The sequence below is a fragment of the Astyanax mexicanus genome, chromosome 2 (genome assembly GCF_023375975.1).
Source record: "Astyanax mexicanus isolate ESR-SI-001 chromosome 2, AstMex3_surface, whole genome shotgun sequence".
NCBI lineage: Eukaryota > Metazoa > Chordata > Actinopteri > Characiformes > Acestrorhamphidae > Astyanax > Astyanax mexicanus.
This window is the reverse complement of record NC_064409.1, coordinates 50978090-50996119: the sequence shown is the minus strand read 5'-3', so window position 1 is coordinate 50996119 and position 18030 is coordinate 50978090. Positions and strand designations below refer to the sequence as shown.

Here is an 18030-nt window from a genome sequence, read left to right as displayed (position 1 = left end):
ATTGAGCAGATTGCAATATTAAAATCTGGTTAATGTATGGACTTTTATCATTTCCATTTTCATAACCATCAAAAGTTTTAAAGTTATTGACAAATATTTTCCCTATCTTATCTAATATCTCACCCAAAAAACACTTTGCTGATAGTGAATGGCAATGGCTTGGTGATGCTCTGTGAATGCTTTGCTTTATTTGGTACAGAAAACCTGCCACTGTGAAGGACAAGATGGATTTCATTAGGTATCATTTAATCCAAAAAGAAAACATCATGCCTTCTTTGAGGCATCAATGGACCTTCCAACAGAACAAAAATCGCAAGCATACTTTTAGCATACTTCAAAGTCCACCAAAGTATTTTAAACCAACCATCCAAGTCCTGGAAGATTCTGGAGTAGCAAGTACAGTTGCATGGCATAAGCCAAATAGAAAACCTTTGGAGTCATTTAAAGAAGGCAGCTACAGCACACAAACTCAAAAATACTAGTAAAATGGGGTCTATTGACTATAAGTAATTGTCTATGCAAAATGTTTGCAGAAGGTCATACGAGCAAACAGGTGCTAAGCAATAATTCTGAGAATCCAGCAGTCATTGTCAAGTGATATTTTGTGTTGAATTAGCAAAAAACACACGTTCTGTTACTTATGCTGAGCTTTGTAAATTGGTCTTGTTTGACTGGTTTATTGCAAACAGCTGAAATTGGGGGCTAAACATTTTTGATTGCAACTGTAGCAGTTAGTGTTCTTCAAGAACCCTGAGCTATCTACTGATGCTGTGTTAGAGACGGTTGTATCTTACCCTTTACATGACCCAGAGGAGGTGCATACTAGCCTTCACTTCCCTGCCTGATTATCAGTATGTGTTAGATAAGGATCAAGCTATATATCACATATAACATACAACAGCATAAGCTTGAAAAGACTAAGAGCAGATTAAGAGTAATAAATGTGCATGTTATTTTTGCCTTAAAAGTTTTTTTTTACTTATTAAAGTATCAAGAATAAGAATTTGCAAATGACCAAAAGGCAGAGGTGGATTTTTTTTTCAGTTGGTCAATTCCATGTGAAAGGCTGAGGCTGATAAAACAGATATATTTGAAAATATTTTAAGATCCACTAAAAATGTGATCATTTAATAATGTCCTCAAACCCACAACCATTAAATCTACTGTAACTTTGAAGGAAAGTGATGGTTAAGATAAGATCTTAAGCAATATGAGTGCACATCATATTCATTACTCGTAATCGGCCAAATTTATCTTGGTTTTTAACACATCAGTAAGTAATGCAACATATAGATGTGCTGTCATTGTAAACCCACTGCTTGTAACACATACATAATACACTAATAATAATGCAGCGAGTCACTCTGTGAGCTACTGAATCGCTCCTCTCTGTAATATCAACAGATGGTCTCTGAATTGTGTTCTCGCCCCTCCAACAGCAATAAACACTGAGTCCCAGCATTCCACTGGCTCGCTCTGTGTGCCGTGTGTCAGAGGGTCTTCCCTCTAAGCTGCCATCTCCAGCAGCTGCTTTTCTTGACGCTGAAAAATGTATCCCTGCTATTTGTTTGGAAGTGCCAGACTTTCTTTTTTTCAAATGAAAGCTTTAGCCTTATTAGGATGTCAGAATAGACTGGAGCGCCTCACGTTGATCCCTAGTGGAACAGAAATGTTTGTCATTCATTTTCCTCGAAAAACAGAACCACAATTTAACTCTTAAGATCAAGCCATCAGGCTATTAGTCTGCTATTAGGCAAAGTTGAAAGTGCACTGACTTACCCCTTGACCTGAAGGGTTACTACAGGCATGAGTAGGACCTGCAGCCAGATGCTTAAAATGCTCCAGAATTGAAAGAAAAAAAAGACACAAAATATCTGACTTATCCGTTAAAGGAGATTTGTCTGTGAAACTCGTATTTTAACATATCAGCTGAAGACAAACAGAACGTGGATGGAAAAGGCCACTGGCTTCCTCTGCTCCAACGTAGTAAAAGTTCTCAGCTTCGGCTTTCATCAGCTTTGAGAAACTGCACCCGGAGCAGCTAGACATTCCAGAGCTCAGGAAAGACGCAAATGCGCAAATACCACAGAGCTCTTGTTTGGCTGTCAGCAGTGAGTATGATCCAGGGTCTAGTATCCTCGCCAGAGTAAGAGTGACATCTTGGCTTCTGGGATCCAAATGGCAGGAGCCAAAAGACAGTCCATCCAATGCTCCCACCATCACACACACACTCAGCAGCTCACTGACACTGAGAGATGCTTATTCCTGTTTCATGCCATGCTGAAGAACACGTCCAGAAGAACGCGCTTTCCTTCTAAGGACACAAGCAGATCGCAGAAAATCATTACAGGGGAGGCCACATGCTGCTGTGAAATGGTCATGCACAAGCTTCAAGCTGAAACAGGACACTGCTCTTAAGGTCTTCTAAACAACTCCCTCTCTTCTCCTGTCCCTCATTCTGTCCCTCGCAAATTCAGCCAGTCCTCTAAACACTAGATGCAGATGCAGCAAGAGGCAAGCGGAGGTTTGTGTATGTGGCTTGGCAGCTGGGACAGAGAGCGAGAGAGAGAGGGGGTGGAGGAAAAGGGGGAGGGGGAGTGGGGGCTGTTGTTTCCTGAAATGTGATCACAGCTATACAGAGAAAGAGAGAGAGGTCTGGAGGAGAGAGACAGAGAGCGAGAGAGGGAGAGACAGAGAGGCAGATGGGGGCAGCACAGCAAATGCAGCAAGGGACAAAGAGACAGAAAGACAAAGACAATGTGGACAGAAAAAAAAAAAAAACGCTAGAATAAACAGGAATGGAACGCTCTCTTCATATATTCCAGCTGAGCAAGACAATAAAACAAAGAAAAAAACACTAAATGACACGTTTCATTTACAGAGCATTTTACAGTAAGTCAATCAAAATGGGGGGGAGAAGCTCAAAGTATCGAGATTTTTAGTAGCATGTAACATAAAAATTAATGGAAGCTATCTGGCATGGGCTCAAATCTCCTTGCCACTAGGAACCAGTGGATCAATAAATATAGAACGTTGTGAGATCATCAATCTGCACTTACAGGAAGAGTAGGCAATCAGACAGTCAGTCTCAGGGGCGAACATTTTCATCCCACAGATGAGCCTGACTGTGGCTAGAACTAAAGAGCACCTTGGCGGATTGTGACTGTCACCAGAGAGAGATTTGCTTACAGCTTTCTCTTAAACAATGATGTCACCATTCACACTGAAACTAAACATCCTTAAACTAGAACGTCTAAATAATTTAATACGTAACGTAATATGCACAATCTTATGTTGCAAATTTAAATCTCGAATCCTTGTTTGACATCTCTTGAGCTGTTAAATATTTCTATCAGCAATAGAAACAGCTGATGCTTCTATGGAGCAAATTATCTAAACACATTCGGACAATGTCAATTTCAGAACCACAAATTTTGAATTAATGGGACTAATCCCGTTATTTAATACACTGACATACCAAAAGCCATGGGACAAGAACTAGTACCATGTAGAACCCCCTCTAGCCTGGCAAAGTGCAGCTTGTGGCATTAATTCCACAAGCGAACGGAAGACGTCTAGACTAAAGAGTTGTTGAGCCGTGTCGTCTGGACAGCTGGCCACAGCTCTGTGGTATCTGTAGATGCAGGATCTCGGGTGCAAATGGACCTCACCACCACATCCCATAAATGCTTGGTTGGGCTTATTTTATGCAAAAATGTAGGCCTCACCATTCGCTCAATTCTGTTCTGGACAATCTGGGTCCGATAGCTTGGTGCATTAACACCACAGTGGGTCTACAGAAAGTCCATTAAAGGTTGCAAATGGTCACCACAAAGTGAAAATGTGTGGGAACTGGTCAATGACGTGCTTAGGCACACCAGTGGACCCACAACAAGCCAGGAGAAAACACCCCACCCAGTACAGCCCAGTAAGCAACCCCAGAAGCCGAGTTGAGTGTCTGCTGTTTTGGTGTTTGTTAATAGGTCTTCTGATTCCATATTTCATGGATGCTGCAGTGACCTACAGTATATGTATTTGGTTCCTTCTGCTTTGACGTTGATTGTCTGTTCACATGGACAGTTCTAGACAGACGAGATAGACGCTATGGATCGAGGAATGTTAAATGCCTTCACAACTTCAGAAATAAAATATCCCAATCATCTGTCCTTGCCATGAGGATGATGACAAGCATTTTACCACACTTAAAAGATAAAACTTCACAACCTCAGAACCAAATAATTACATACTGCTATCCCATACCTTTTAACACATGACCGCTCTATAACATATCTCTGAAATACGTAACACAAGTAAACAGATTCTCAATTCTTATTACTGATGTATATCTTCATATCTTTTACATAAATTAATTTAATAATAATACATTTCATATACTTTAATTTATTCTAGAGTTATAATTCATTAGGTATGCAGTAATAGATATTTAAACCAGTAATGATCTATTTCATATTGCAGAGATTATGTCTTAGACAATGGAGAAGACAGAGTGGATATGTTACATATTTTCAGGTCTTTGGCTGCCAACAGTAACAACAGTATAGCAAGAGTAGAATACCACAGCCCTCAACTGAGAGCTGAGTTTCAACACCACATATTTGAACCTATGTGTGCTCAAATACCAGTTCTTATAACCTGTAAATGTTGCATACTTTATAACAAACACAATTTCACCCACAGCCTCCTCATACATCTAGTTACAGGCAGAAACTTTTTGGAACCAATTAATTTATCATATTTTGAAGTGGTTAAAAACATGTTTCTGGCAGCATAAGTTCAACACTTAAAATTTAACTAGAAACATCTATGCGAAGTTGATACCAAAATTCTATAAATCGTAATAGTTAACATCAATATCTTATCAATAACATATCTTAAAAGAGCAAACATCAGCTTGTTTATGCTAATGCTGCAATGGCTCATAACCTGTAATATTAACAAGATATGTGTGCACCAATGACTTTGATTCTTAACACTAGAAACATTGCACCAGTTTGACCTTCTTATGTGGGTTCAAATCCTCATTATGGCCACTGTCTGTGAAGAGTGTCTCTGTGTTCTCTAATGCCTCTCAAAATTGTAAATGCATTATGGAGGTACACACACTGGTGCCAACACCATGTGGTGATGCACAGCCACGCTTAAGAAGCACTAAATTATTTTTTCTTTCATTATTACATTATGTTAAAACCAAACTGAGTCAACAAAACCAAAATTGAAAAAAAAAAGATTTTTCACTTAAGACTGAAACTTTCATGAAATCCAATCATTTACTCCAGCTTTTTACTTTGGCTGCAGGCTGGCTCCATACATCTTTGTACAATGTCATAGATGACAAGAATCTAAGCAACAAACTAGGCAGCAGTAAATATCATAATTTTGCTATACCTTAACACTAGGGGTGTGACGAGATCTCGTGGCGTGTGACAATATTTCTCGTCAAGCTTAGCGTGGACTTTTTGAGAGGGATCTGGCAACCCAGTAGCGATAGCAGCGAGTGTGGTGGCTGAGCAGTGAGAGCAGCTCTCAGCAGAAGAGGAAAATTCGGGCATTTGCATAGAAGACGCTTCTGCTACTTTTAAGTTGTATGTCTGGCTGCATTTTGGCTTTCCAGTGGAAACAATAAACAGTAACAGAGTGACTAACAAGACACAAACCATATGTAAATACTGTAAGTAAATCGTACACGTGACTGTTTCATAGGCAGTTGTACTAATCCCTTAGCTCTGTACTGTATTTAAAAAAAAATTCTGTCTCTGTTTGCACTTCAAGCATAGTCTTAATATGACTGGTTATGGTTATGCATAGTTAAATTACAAGAGATTTAGGAGAAAAAAACACAAACCATAGTCTTAATATGACTGGTTGTGGTTTGCACTTATTGTTTGCACTATAGAAACCTAGAAAAGTTTTATTTGTATTTTTTATTCTTATTCTTATAGAATCAATGTGTGAGAGAAACCAGTCTGTTAAATTTGCGTTATATGATTTTGTCAAATAAAACTCTAGTTTTCAAGCCATTTTTCTTTTTTCATTTTCTTTAAAATTTTATTTTTAAATCTCGTCTCGTCTCGTTCTCGTGAACCCGGTATCATGTCTTGTCTCGTCTCGTGATATTAGTCTCTCGTCACACACCTACCTAACACCTTTAATATATAATGGGTATTAAGATGGCCTTAATTAGTATTACTACCTTGTGCCATGTGTTCATGGAGCTATCGTGATCTTGACTAGGAGAAGCACATAAAACGATAGATTTATTCTCATATTTTCATATTCTCATTTTTATTAAATCCTTTGAGAATAAAACTAACTGTCAATATTGAAATAAAGTTCCCAAATGAGACATTGTCCTTTATGCCTCTGATGCATATCTGGGAATAACAGCACAGTTCTAAATTCAGCGTCAGGATTCTTCATTTATAACCACAGAACTCTAGTCTGTAGACCAGTCAGCAAGTATAATAACATCTAAGGCCATTAAATGTAAACCCTTTCTGTTCCAAACGGGCAGCCATGTATAGCAAAAAAAAACCTTGTTTTACAGTCTGGTGAAGAGGAGTTTACCATAACAACACTTATCTAGTCTAACAGCTCCTCATACATTAAGTGCTTGTATGAGGTTTCAGAAGACCAAGTCATTTGAGGAGATCAAAGCAGAGAAAATCTGGCTCTAATAACAGGTCTGAGCTCACACAGCTTAGAAACAAATGCTAGATCCAGCAGAGCAGAACTAAGCACTGAGAAATGTGAAGTTATGACTAAGGAAAAAATGAGCTCTTAATGAATGGTGAGGGTCCATGTGGGGTCAGAGGGCATTTGCCCTACGGGAGAAAAGAATGTTGGAGATGGTGATGATGTCATGGGGGGAGTTATGGGAAACCTAAGGAGGAATCTCTTAATACAGTTGATGAGACAGTCGTCTGACCTCCCTAGACAGGAGAGACATCCTTGTTGGAATTCAGCTCTGTACTGAACCTGTACAGTATCACATTGGATTACCAGGTCACGTGAAGTACACTCATAAATATCATGCTAGAACCGGGTTTCGTCTTCAACACAGAAGTGGTCAGGGGCCACAGCTGCTTATTCATACAGTTCACACATAGGAATTCACCTGACATTAAGGTGAGAGAAGTGGTTACACCAAAGAGAAGGAACTGAGAAAAATGACACATGCCTCTTCCCAAAGTGAAAGCCTTCTCTTAAACAACACAGAGAAAAGATACATTTTTGGTTATGTTAAAAAACAGTTTTTACATTTAGCAATAGCAAAAAATAAATAAATAAAAGTTTTTAATTAAATGTAGGGCACACATTTTATAACTATAACTAAAAGTGCAATTTGTTTTTCTACCTAAGATTATTTTTGTAATTCCCTTAAAGCCGTAATTCAATGCAACTGTAGTTTATTAGTTTATGCATAAGGGGGTGGAAGTAGCACTCACCAGCTTAATTTACAGTAAAGAACCTCGAAAAAATATACCCATAAATCCTTAATCCGTAAATCCTTAATCCATAAATACAGTGTACCCTGCTGTACCCTAAATTTTGCAATGAAAACTGTGTTTTTTGGGTTTTTTATGCTTTTAGCTACTTAAAACTTGTCTTTTGGACATTTCCATACTAGCTAGTCAGCTATATGATGAATGTGCCGGTATGTGCACTAAAAACAGAGGCATTTTGAAATTTGTTGTAAGTATACATACAAAAGGAGCAAAGTTTATAGGTTTCAGATAGCAGATTATTTTATGATTTTCTAATTCTGAATATTTCAATGCATATTTCATGTTTATATCTGAAGTCTGCCCTAAGCATGATGTGAATTAAAAGAGATGTACAATACATTTAATGCTTCATGCTATCTTGAAGGAACAAACAAGTTAAACATTTTCAAAGATATAAGAGGACAGCCAACAGATAAAACATCTAGCTGAGTTAAGTGTATGTTTAGTGCGTTCATAGTACCATCAAGCCTAGAGGCAGTCTGTTCCACATACTAAAATCCAAAGTGACATGCGAGCACTCAGGCAAGCCTATGCAGCTTTTTGTTCAGATCAAAGCTGCTGTTAGGAGGCTGAAACTGAAAGGAAAAATGAAGAAGGTACAGTCTAAGGAAAGTCAAAGATAAAACCTCACCTCTTGTTTAAACACCACAGTAAAGCTGCCTCTAACTATTTGCACTTTCAGAATGACTGCAGAAACAATGCAAGTAGAAGTGGTTGCTCACCTCGGACATCAGAGTTTCCTGGTGGTCAGCATAGTGTATGCCAGCATTTAACAGAAAAAAGCCCAAGACCTAATGCTGGAACACATGCCCAAGGCCATGCTACTTCGGAAATGCCTTCAATGCAACAGCAAATTTTATTGTCCTGTACTTCCCATAAGATAGTGAAGTGAAGTAACATCACATGTCTGAAACTCTGCATGCGGGGGAAAATAGTAGAAATGTCTACAGTGGAAGTAAGAAAAATGCAACAGAACCAGATTGCTGAACTGCATTCCTACATTTTACAGTCTTGTAAGCAACATGACATCACATGATGAAAAATGCCTTGAACTTGAACTCTAACAAGACAAAGAGCAAAGATACCACTTCCACTGTGTACTACATTGTGGTTGGTGGTTGTGCTGATTTTGTTTTTACTGTTTCAAGTTGTCAGATAGGTTGTGACTAGGCGCTGCTGTTTTTAAAGGTAACATATTACACCTAAATTTGACAAGCTAATACAGTTCACTGTGGTCGTAAAGAAACATCTGTAACATGATTTGGTCCATAAACCAAGAGTCAAGCACTACAGAACTCATGTTTACTCTGTCTGCTCAAAACAGCCCAGTCTGAGTGCCTGTCCCTGTATATTTTGACAACTCTTTTTCAGAAATCTTAAACCTTTAAGCACAAACCAAGGATCATGTGTTTGTATACATTAGGTCTGCTTGGTTTTAGTTTCAGGACTTTAGCCTGTGATGATCCACTGAGCAAAAATGAGTGAGTGAGTAAAAATAGAAGTTTTAAAACGAATAACTAAATCTGTAATTGACTCAATAAGGCTCACTCCCTTCCAAGAACACAAAAAGTGGCATTTGCTTAGTGGGAAAAGTGACTCAAGTACAACAGCCATTCAGTACACTCCTACTCCACTCCACTCCTACTGCTCCTACTCTCACTTCTGCTAATGCATAGAAATGGTGATATACACTGATGACTTTGGATAGTGCTCATTTGATTTCACAATAACCCCCCCTCAGAGCCGTCTGGCAACAGGCTGCTGTAGCTATTAGACCACTTTTACACATGGTCAGTGTTTCTATCATAAGAACAAAAGAACAAGACTGTTGGAGCCAGCACATAATGATACATTTATAATACAGTGCGACTATCATCTATCAGAGTTTATAAACTACTTCTAAAAATTTTGCTACATAGTCTGATTCTGTGTCTCACACAATGGTGCTATTCTAACTCCTTTTAGAACTATTATAATATATTTTTCAACCATACTGTATACTGTGGTATAGACTTCCTAATGTGATACTTTGTGCTATGGTATCCCGTCTCATTAAGCACCCTATTCTGAGACAATGCTGAGGGGTCGTATATCCAAGAATATGAAACCAGAGCGCTGAGTTTAAAGCAAACCATCCATCACAGTCCCACATGAGCCATTTCGCTGCCTCATCCTCCCTGGAGTTACGGCTGAGGCCTGGGTGCCCAAAACCTCTCAGTGCAGGAGTGTTAATTCAGGATCAGGTTTCCGGCACCTCTGCTCATTTCCAGTCATTCAGATCTTTACTGCAGATGCTGATCTGGGAACCGCAACCATGTAAACCCCTGCTCTGTGAACAGACGAGACAAAAAAAAACAGAATACTGCAGCAGTGCAGTGCTTTTCCATGCACTGATGCTTGTGTGCCGTTCGCACAGGCTAAACCTGTTATTACAGTGTATAAACATCATCAGGCAGAAACTGCCAGAGAGATAAACAAATGTTGTTCTACATCAAGCTTCCCGTCCCAGCCCATTCCAAAAACAAAGAAACGACGAGTGCTGTGAGCAGGTTAGATCAACCATGGCCTAATTTCACAATACTGACCTAGAGCCGGAACGACAGTGCGACAGAAGGACCACTTGAATACGAACAAGACAGACCTGGCTCACACAATGTCTCAGTGTGCAAATGCTGATCCTCAGAGTCAAGCACATATGACAGTCAAAAACCACCCCCATTGTGGTGGTGAAGCACTGCTGGGGAGCATATGCAAGAAGAAGAATGCGCTTGCTGTGTTGAATGAGCACATTGTTCAGCAAGATTGAGTAACAGCAGATTGCAAACCTTAGTTGTAGCCCTATCTTCCTCACGTCTCTGTCTCTCTCTCTCTCACACAGCAGAGGATGATCCCTTACACTGTTTATAGAAGGAGATGGTTTGGCGTGGCCACAAAGTAAACGCATAAAGTGAGCTATGTTTAAAAGTCCCTAAACTCTGTGTGCTGGAGTGGAAAAGAAAGAGAGAGAGAGCGATTGTGTGTGTAGCATATTGCATTGGTCAGTAGGGAAAAAAAGGAATAACACAAGAAGGCCTTTAAACACACATCATAACTCTCTGGTGGTTAAATTACATCACACACCTACATAAGTATGCATGGACTATTTAACAGAAAAATTGAATTGGGGTTCATTTGTATTCAGTGGTGATTTTCAAGTTTAAGCACAAAATTTATTGCCATCATCCACTCACTTGCCAAATGTCATAGAAAAAAGAAATAGTATTACTTCATCTCATGAATTTTGCCATGCCCCACAGAAGCTAAATAATGCTGCACTGATATGAGATCACCTGTACTGAATGTGGATGTAGTTTCTGCCCGGCAACAGTCACTTGTCTGTTTGCATGGACAATTCCAGCCCCACAACGCCAATCACAAGTATTACCACGCACTGCGCTGTCCAATCTGATAATGCCTTCAGTGACATATTCCTGGTACATACTAGGGGTGGGCGATATGGCCCTAAAATAATATCACGATATTTCAGGGAAATATCGCGATAACGATGTTTTTGACGATATAAAAAAGATATTTTATTCATTTCAAGAAAACAGTATTGCAGAAAAAAAAATTATGTCTAAGCTTTATTTAGTATAAATGCATTTCACACTTAAATATTACTTTTTTTTGCCTTTTCAAGACTCTAATGTAACAAATATCACAAACTCCTTAAAAAAAAATTTGCATGATTTAAAATTTTACCTGCAACAAATTATACTAAAATATTCTAAAGCTTCAAAGTCAACAGAAGAACAAATATAAACTAAACATACAGATGACAAATATATATATATATATATATATATATATATATATATATATATATATATATATATATATATATATTAGGGGTGTCACGATCTCGATATTTTATCGAAATCGAATCGAAATGAGGTCACGGTCTCGAGTATCGAAGTCAAAAAGAGGATCGACGATCCCTCCCGCGCGCGCTAGGCAAATAGCGCAGCGCGCTACGCAAATGGCGCGGCACCAACACAGCGCATCCTATTCATTTAAATAGAGATAGGCACTGCATGAGCGCAGTCGGCGGGAGTGTGATCACTGTTTTTATCTGTCCAACGGGGGAGGGGGGGCGGGGGTTGGGCGCGCAGGTTTTGTATCTGTATCTAACGGAGGGGTGGGTGCGCGCAGGTGAGAGCGTGTGAACTCGCTGAAATGCGTGTGTCAGTGTGACTTGAGAACACTGACTATTAGGGCTGGGGCGACGCGTCGACATAATCGACGTCATCGATTACGAAAATACATCGATTTGCATAACGTGCGTCGGCGCGTCGTAAATATGTTAATTAACACGGTAACATAGAAGCATAGAACTATTATTTAATTAAAATGATTTTTAAGAACAGCTAAACACAGTTCTGCAAGTCAAACGCGGAGGAGTTCACGTGCGAGAGAGAGAGAGAGAGAGAGGCTGCGTCCAGAAACTTTTGTTACTCCTCCTCTCCTACTCCTCCTTTCCTACTCCTCCTCTCCTACCCCGGAAGAAGGTGGAGGAATCGAGGAGAGGAGAGGAGGAGGAGGAATGGAGGGAAGGAGCTGTAATTGGGGAAATGGGACAGCTGATCCCTTTTAGATAGGATGTTGACTACCGATGAACTGAGCCAATCACAACGCTCACTTTTAGCACATGCCGGATACTGCCCAGCCAATCACAGCTTCTGAATAAAGCTCCACATACAAAAATAAAAACGAGAGATCAATAAACACAATTCCAAATTCTAGAGATCAAGCTTCAAAGTGCAGCCTGATTAGCCATTGATGTAGGTTGCATATGTAAATATTAAATTATTTTAATAGTAAAATATGATTTCATTGAATGTAATAAAACAAATAACAAATCTTAATAAATAATAAATATAATAATACATATTATATTTTCCATACATGTTGAAGTGAAAAAATATTAGATGAAACAGCATCAATGGAACATTACTGTCACACAGCTAAATATTCAGATATTCCAATAAAATCCTGCTTACTCCCAGGCATTTTGGCCGCATCTCTGGCCAGTGAGATATATATATATATATATATATATATATATATATATATATATATATATATATATATATATATATATATATATACACACACATATATATATATATCATGTTACAAATATGGGAACATTAATAAAGTTTTACTGAGCATACAGCTTATCTAAACAAAAACATATATTAGTGCTTTACTGGCTGTATAATTAGATAAGGAACCTAGTTAATTAATATGTTTATGACGTATATTTGGGCGTTGCCTGCTCCTCGCACTGCTTTTCGCGTGCTCTGTGGGCGTGGATGCAGTGATGTCATTGGAAAATCCTTAAAAGTCTTCCGGAGTAGGATACACTGATGTATCCTTCAATGGAAGCCTACTACAGGAGAATTTTAAGCGGCTTCTTTCGTCTCCTACGGTATTCGGACAGGCGGCAAGATGGCGTCACGAAATCAGTTTCCGGGTCACGGAGGAGAGGAGGAGGATCGGTAGGAAAAAGGAGACACTTTTGGGGTTTCTGGACGCAGCCAGAGACTCTCTGCTGAATCTGACTCCCGCTTCGCGGACAGAATCGGCACAACACCCCCGCTGTAGAACTGCGGTAGTGAAAACAGCTACAAAAAAACGCCAGCGGGCATCTAAAGTTTGGGAGCATTTCACGCAAAAGGGCAACAATGTGGTCCTCTGCCATATGTGCAAAAGGAGCACTTGAAGCGCAAACATCCAGGAGCACTATGTCAACAGGGTCACACAGTAAGTTACCGTTTACATCAGGGTCTCCGCGGGTGTCCTTAAAAAGACTTAAGGCTGTCTACCAAAGGTTTTAAACCTGCCACAGGCAGAAATTATACAGTTTTGGTTTATATTTGTGCATGGCATTTCACAGTTTCCAGAAACAGTAGCATTATTCATAAGTTCAGGTGTTTAGCTAAGCTAGCTGCCTTAAGTTATTTTAGCTAGCGCCGTCGGCGCTGCGGTGTTACACCGTTTTCTGTCACCGTCGGAATTTTGTGACCAGTGCTCACGGTTATGAGCGTTCATTGGCAAAACGGAAGCTTTCTATACCTACACCTTACCCTCAGCCCTAAACTGAACCGTTTTGGCCAGTCGGGGTAAACATTAGAAACGAACACGTTTCGAATCGGCCAGTGCACCGGTCTGCTGAGAACTACTTGCCAGTGGTCACAAAATCTAGCGGTCACAGAAAACAACACACGGTTGTGGTGTATGGGAGCTTATCCATTTTTAGCGTTATAGATCTAAACAACGTGCTGTACATGTAAGTGATTATAAGTGTGGGGTTTGGTTTAGTAGGCTTGTGTTGCTGTTGTTGTTATTATATATAAATATAGTATTTTATCGTTTGCTTTAAAACGTAAAATAATAATTATTTAAATATGTTTCTCAATAAATAGATTAGTCGACTAATCGAAAAAAATAATCGTTAGAATAATCGTTTAAAAAATAATCGTTAGGGACAGCCCTACTGACTATAGATCACAGTGAGGTGGATTAAAAATCTTAAACTTATAATTGACTACACCTGTTGCTTTCCATTGAATTAAAAAAACATCTTTCTCTCAGATAAAGTAAGCACAAGCGTGTTTCTGACTAAAATAAAAGCTTTTCAGGAGAGATATAAGTTATGTGTAAATATTTATAAGACAATACCTGACAAAATCTGTTTTAATGACGTTAATAAACATCACTGTGACAGCGCTAGTCACAGTTTCACCACATCACTTATCTAACCAGCCTGTACTGATTTCTGCCCCCCAATAATGCTTTCAATAACCTCTAATAGCCTTTAATATTCTTCAGTAGCCTTTAAAAGACTTACCTGGCGGCCGTGGTGTGTCCACTAAACTCCGTAGTTATAAACATCCTGAGGTTAGCAGCGCGCTAACTGACCTGTTTATAATGTAATCCGAGCAGTGACTCCGTGTCGGCTGTTCTAACGTGCTGCTGTTAGCTGCTTGGGCTGAAAGATGAACTGTAGTGAGCTGTATTATCCGGTTAGTGGGGTTAAAACCTTTATTTGTTTACAGAAACAGTAAAAACGGACTGGCTGAGCCCTGTAGCCCGTGGCTGGGCTGTACTGAAGTGAAGTAGTGACTGAGTGAAGAGAGCGGGGCTTGTGCTGCTGCTGCAGCTCCGACTAGTGGTTGGATGAAGAACTGCAGCTTCATGTAAGTGAGCAGTTTCACCAGCCATCCACACACAGCTCTGATAAACTGCTTGTTTTAATAGTGCACACTGTTGCTACCAAAAAAAGTCACTAGATGGCATTACCATATATATCTTAATAAATAATAATAATAATATTTATAATATTTATAATAATAATAATAATAATAAATATATTATTTAAATTTTATGAGGCATAAAATAATAACAAGAAAAAAAAAACAAGAAAATCGAGAATCGAATCGAATCGTGACCCTCAAATCGAAAATGAAATCGAATCGAGGATTTAGAGAATCGTGACACCCCTAATATATATATATATATATATATATATATATATATGCAAGAAATTTTGAACATTTAACTCCACGGATATAGGGAATTATCATGTGATCTGTTTGATTTTCAGACGCTTTGGGTTGAGTGAGGAGTCGACTCACTCAGACTATCAGCGTTGATAGCCGCAGAGCCACGGAGAAACTCAGACAGTGGATTAAACTTAAACGCGAGTTTCTGACTGAAATAAGGACTCTAAAGTTAAAACGTGAAGGAAACAGAAGCGCACATTATTGTTTAACAATATATCTAACCGCACAGCGATGACTCTGCAGTTTTTAGAAACGGTAGGATTACGAATTTCACATCGCTGAAGTAATATGTCCACTATTTTTCATTACTTGCTCCGCTCGGTACCTTTGTGTTTGGCTGCGTTTGGTAAAGCCTTTCTTCTCAACAGTTTAAATTGGCATCATATCCTAAACAAATCATATCCTATAGCTAAACAAAATGCGATAATTCAGTAATTTATTTCCAGTGTTTGCTCTTTCTGTCATAGGGAGTGTATATTTCCAAAGCTGTGGCGATGTTGTGCTGAATCAGCGTAGACTTGTCTGCTTGGAGTAGCGTTACTCACACTGGCCACTGCAGTCACTCCGCGACTTTTTTGGCTTTCCTCGTACTGAACTGGGTGTTTCTGTTTTGATATTATGCGCTTCGGACATACCTTACATATTACAGTGTGTATCAGATATTTTGTCACCAAATCACTGCCACACTACTTAACTGGCTCTCCTATTCCGAACGGGCTTCTCCACAGCAGAGCCGCTTTCTGACATACTTGTTGCTGTGTCCAAACGCCCCACGTAATGAACGTACGCCACACGCGTAACTGTATGACGTACATACGTAAACAACGCAGAATACCGCTAATATCGCGATATTTATTTTTTTGTACCGTTTTAAAAATTATACCGGTATTATCGTGAACGATACGGTATAGTACACCCCTAGTACATACATGACACTATGGATTTTTGATGTCTCATCAATCTCTCAACACCGCCATGAGCACTGCCAAAGAACATAACACCTCACAACATACCCAGACGTGTGCATTTCTAAGACGTCTCACACTTAATCAGTTTACACACTGCTGTCCCATGACTTCTGGCATGTCAGTGTACAGCAGTATTTCAGTTTTTCCCTTCTCTGTATATGTGCAGAGATGAAGGACCTAGCCTATATTTGGTCTTAAAAGATGACAAGCATGTACAGCATCTGTGAGCACACTGTAAGATTTAGGCTTAAGGCAAAGCTATTTCATTTCCCCGACTTCGCTGTGCCCTCCATTGCCCTCTGTGTCCCTCGGTCCAGTTCAGCCGTGATAAGTAAGCGGTCAGAAACAGACACGCCTTGCCTTTTCCGTCCAATCTTTTAAGATTATATTCTGCCATGGAGGGATTTTAATCCCCAGGGATTATATCTGATCGACTAGTTATAAAAAAAGATGATGGCTGTGGCCGTTCCTGCTTTTCAGCTCAATTTCTGAAGACATCCATGTCCAAAACTATTACTTGTCAAGGACACTCAATAGTAATAACACAAGACGGCAGAAACCTGCAGTCAGCAGCCTTTTGAAGACAGCAAGGTCTATAAAATTGTTAAAACTAGCTTCTTAATCAATAACATTCACAGACTCATAATATCCAGATAAATAAAACACACAAATCCAATTACCTCCATACAACACATGTTATGCTGCTGAAAAACTGGGCTTCATTCATTTTCTTTCTATAAATCTATGAGCATTGACTGAGAGGTAGTGGCATGAAACAGAGGAAGAGCAAGGAAACACTATGGATGAATGATCAAGAAATGAAGAGACAGGAGGCGAGGAAGAGGGGTGAAAGCATAGCGCCTCGAAGGCGATCAGTGTCCCCGATTACACACACTCCATTTAGCCCTTAAGGACACAGCCATTAGGGTTAACCCACACACACGCGCAGGCACACACATTCGTGCAATTAGGGCAAATGGCAGCATTCCGCAAAGACTTGCCTATGGGCAAAATGCGGCAACAAAATGGGAGGAGCCTGCAGAAACTGCAATTGTGGTTATAAATTAATACCATATTGAAACACATATCTGTCTGATCTTACTGACTTGTCCTTTACTGCAATGGCAGTGGAAAGCAAATGGCAACACAAAGCATCAGAATCCAGAAAATTGCAGTGTTGCGCAGTGCTTCTCCAAGCTGTCCCATAAAACAAATATAGTAAATATGCTATTTTAAGAAAAAAAAAAAACAATTTAATTACAATTACAATTGCATTTTTTTATTTTAATATTGATAACGAAACAAATATATATATATAATAAGAATTATAAATGTCAGAAAAAACTAAATAATTGAGCATTTTCATTGTGGGTACCAAGCTTGCTGTTATAGTGGTTTTCTCCTGTTTTCAATACAGCGGGAGGGCTATGTGATTTTTTTTGTTCATTATTTTAGCCATGCCAACCTGAGGCATTGCTAAAATAACAAAAAAGAATGTATCCAAAACCTAGAAAAATAAACTGTGGTATATTTTAATATTGGCTAAGTGCAGTATATTTATTTTGTGTTACAGATCTAGTTTGAGTTCACACACACAATGACTAAATTCTGATTTTCATTTATTTGCTCTACACAAATGCTCCACAAAGAATGTGACATTACATCAGAATCATCTTAGTTTTGGTTTGTAATTGCTATAAAAATGAATAATTACATTAAACGTATGTGATAATGATGCACACAGTTACATGAACACTCAGCTAACCCTTAAAATAGGTAAAGTTTAAACACTAAAATCACTATTTGTGTATTCATTCAGATTGATTTTCAGATTGATCACACGTAAGTACATATTTTTATGTTAAGGACTTGATGGAGTAAGCAAAGATCATGGTACGGCTGGTACTACACTTGTTATGTTATGTTAAG

The 18030-nt window shown here is 39.0% G+C and overlaps 1 protein-coding gene across 9 annotated transcripts in view; it reads right to left on the bottom strand.

Annotated features, from left to right (window-relative positions):
- Positions 1 to 18030, bottom strand: part of myo9ab (myosin IXAb) — a 115590-nt gene that overhangs the window by 85192 nt on the left and 12368 nt on the right. For 4 of the 9 annotated variants that reach the window (XM_015604556.3, XM_022672355.2, XM_022672356.2 and 1 more), the window contains exon 1: positions 1780 to 2517. The exons of 1 other annotated variant lie outside the window; for it this stretch is intronic. In XM_015604556.3, coding sequence (XP_015460042.3) covers positions 1780 to 1808 — 29 coding nt within the window. In that variant the 5' untranslated portion in view covers positions 1809 to 2517. Of the gene's footprint in view, positions 1 to 1779; positions 2518 to 18030 lie in introns of those variants that run through there. 4 more of the 9 variants (XM_007244355.4, XM_022672357.2, XM_022672359.2 and 1 more) reach the window with 1 other exon arrangement.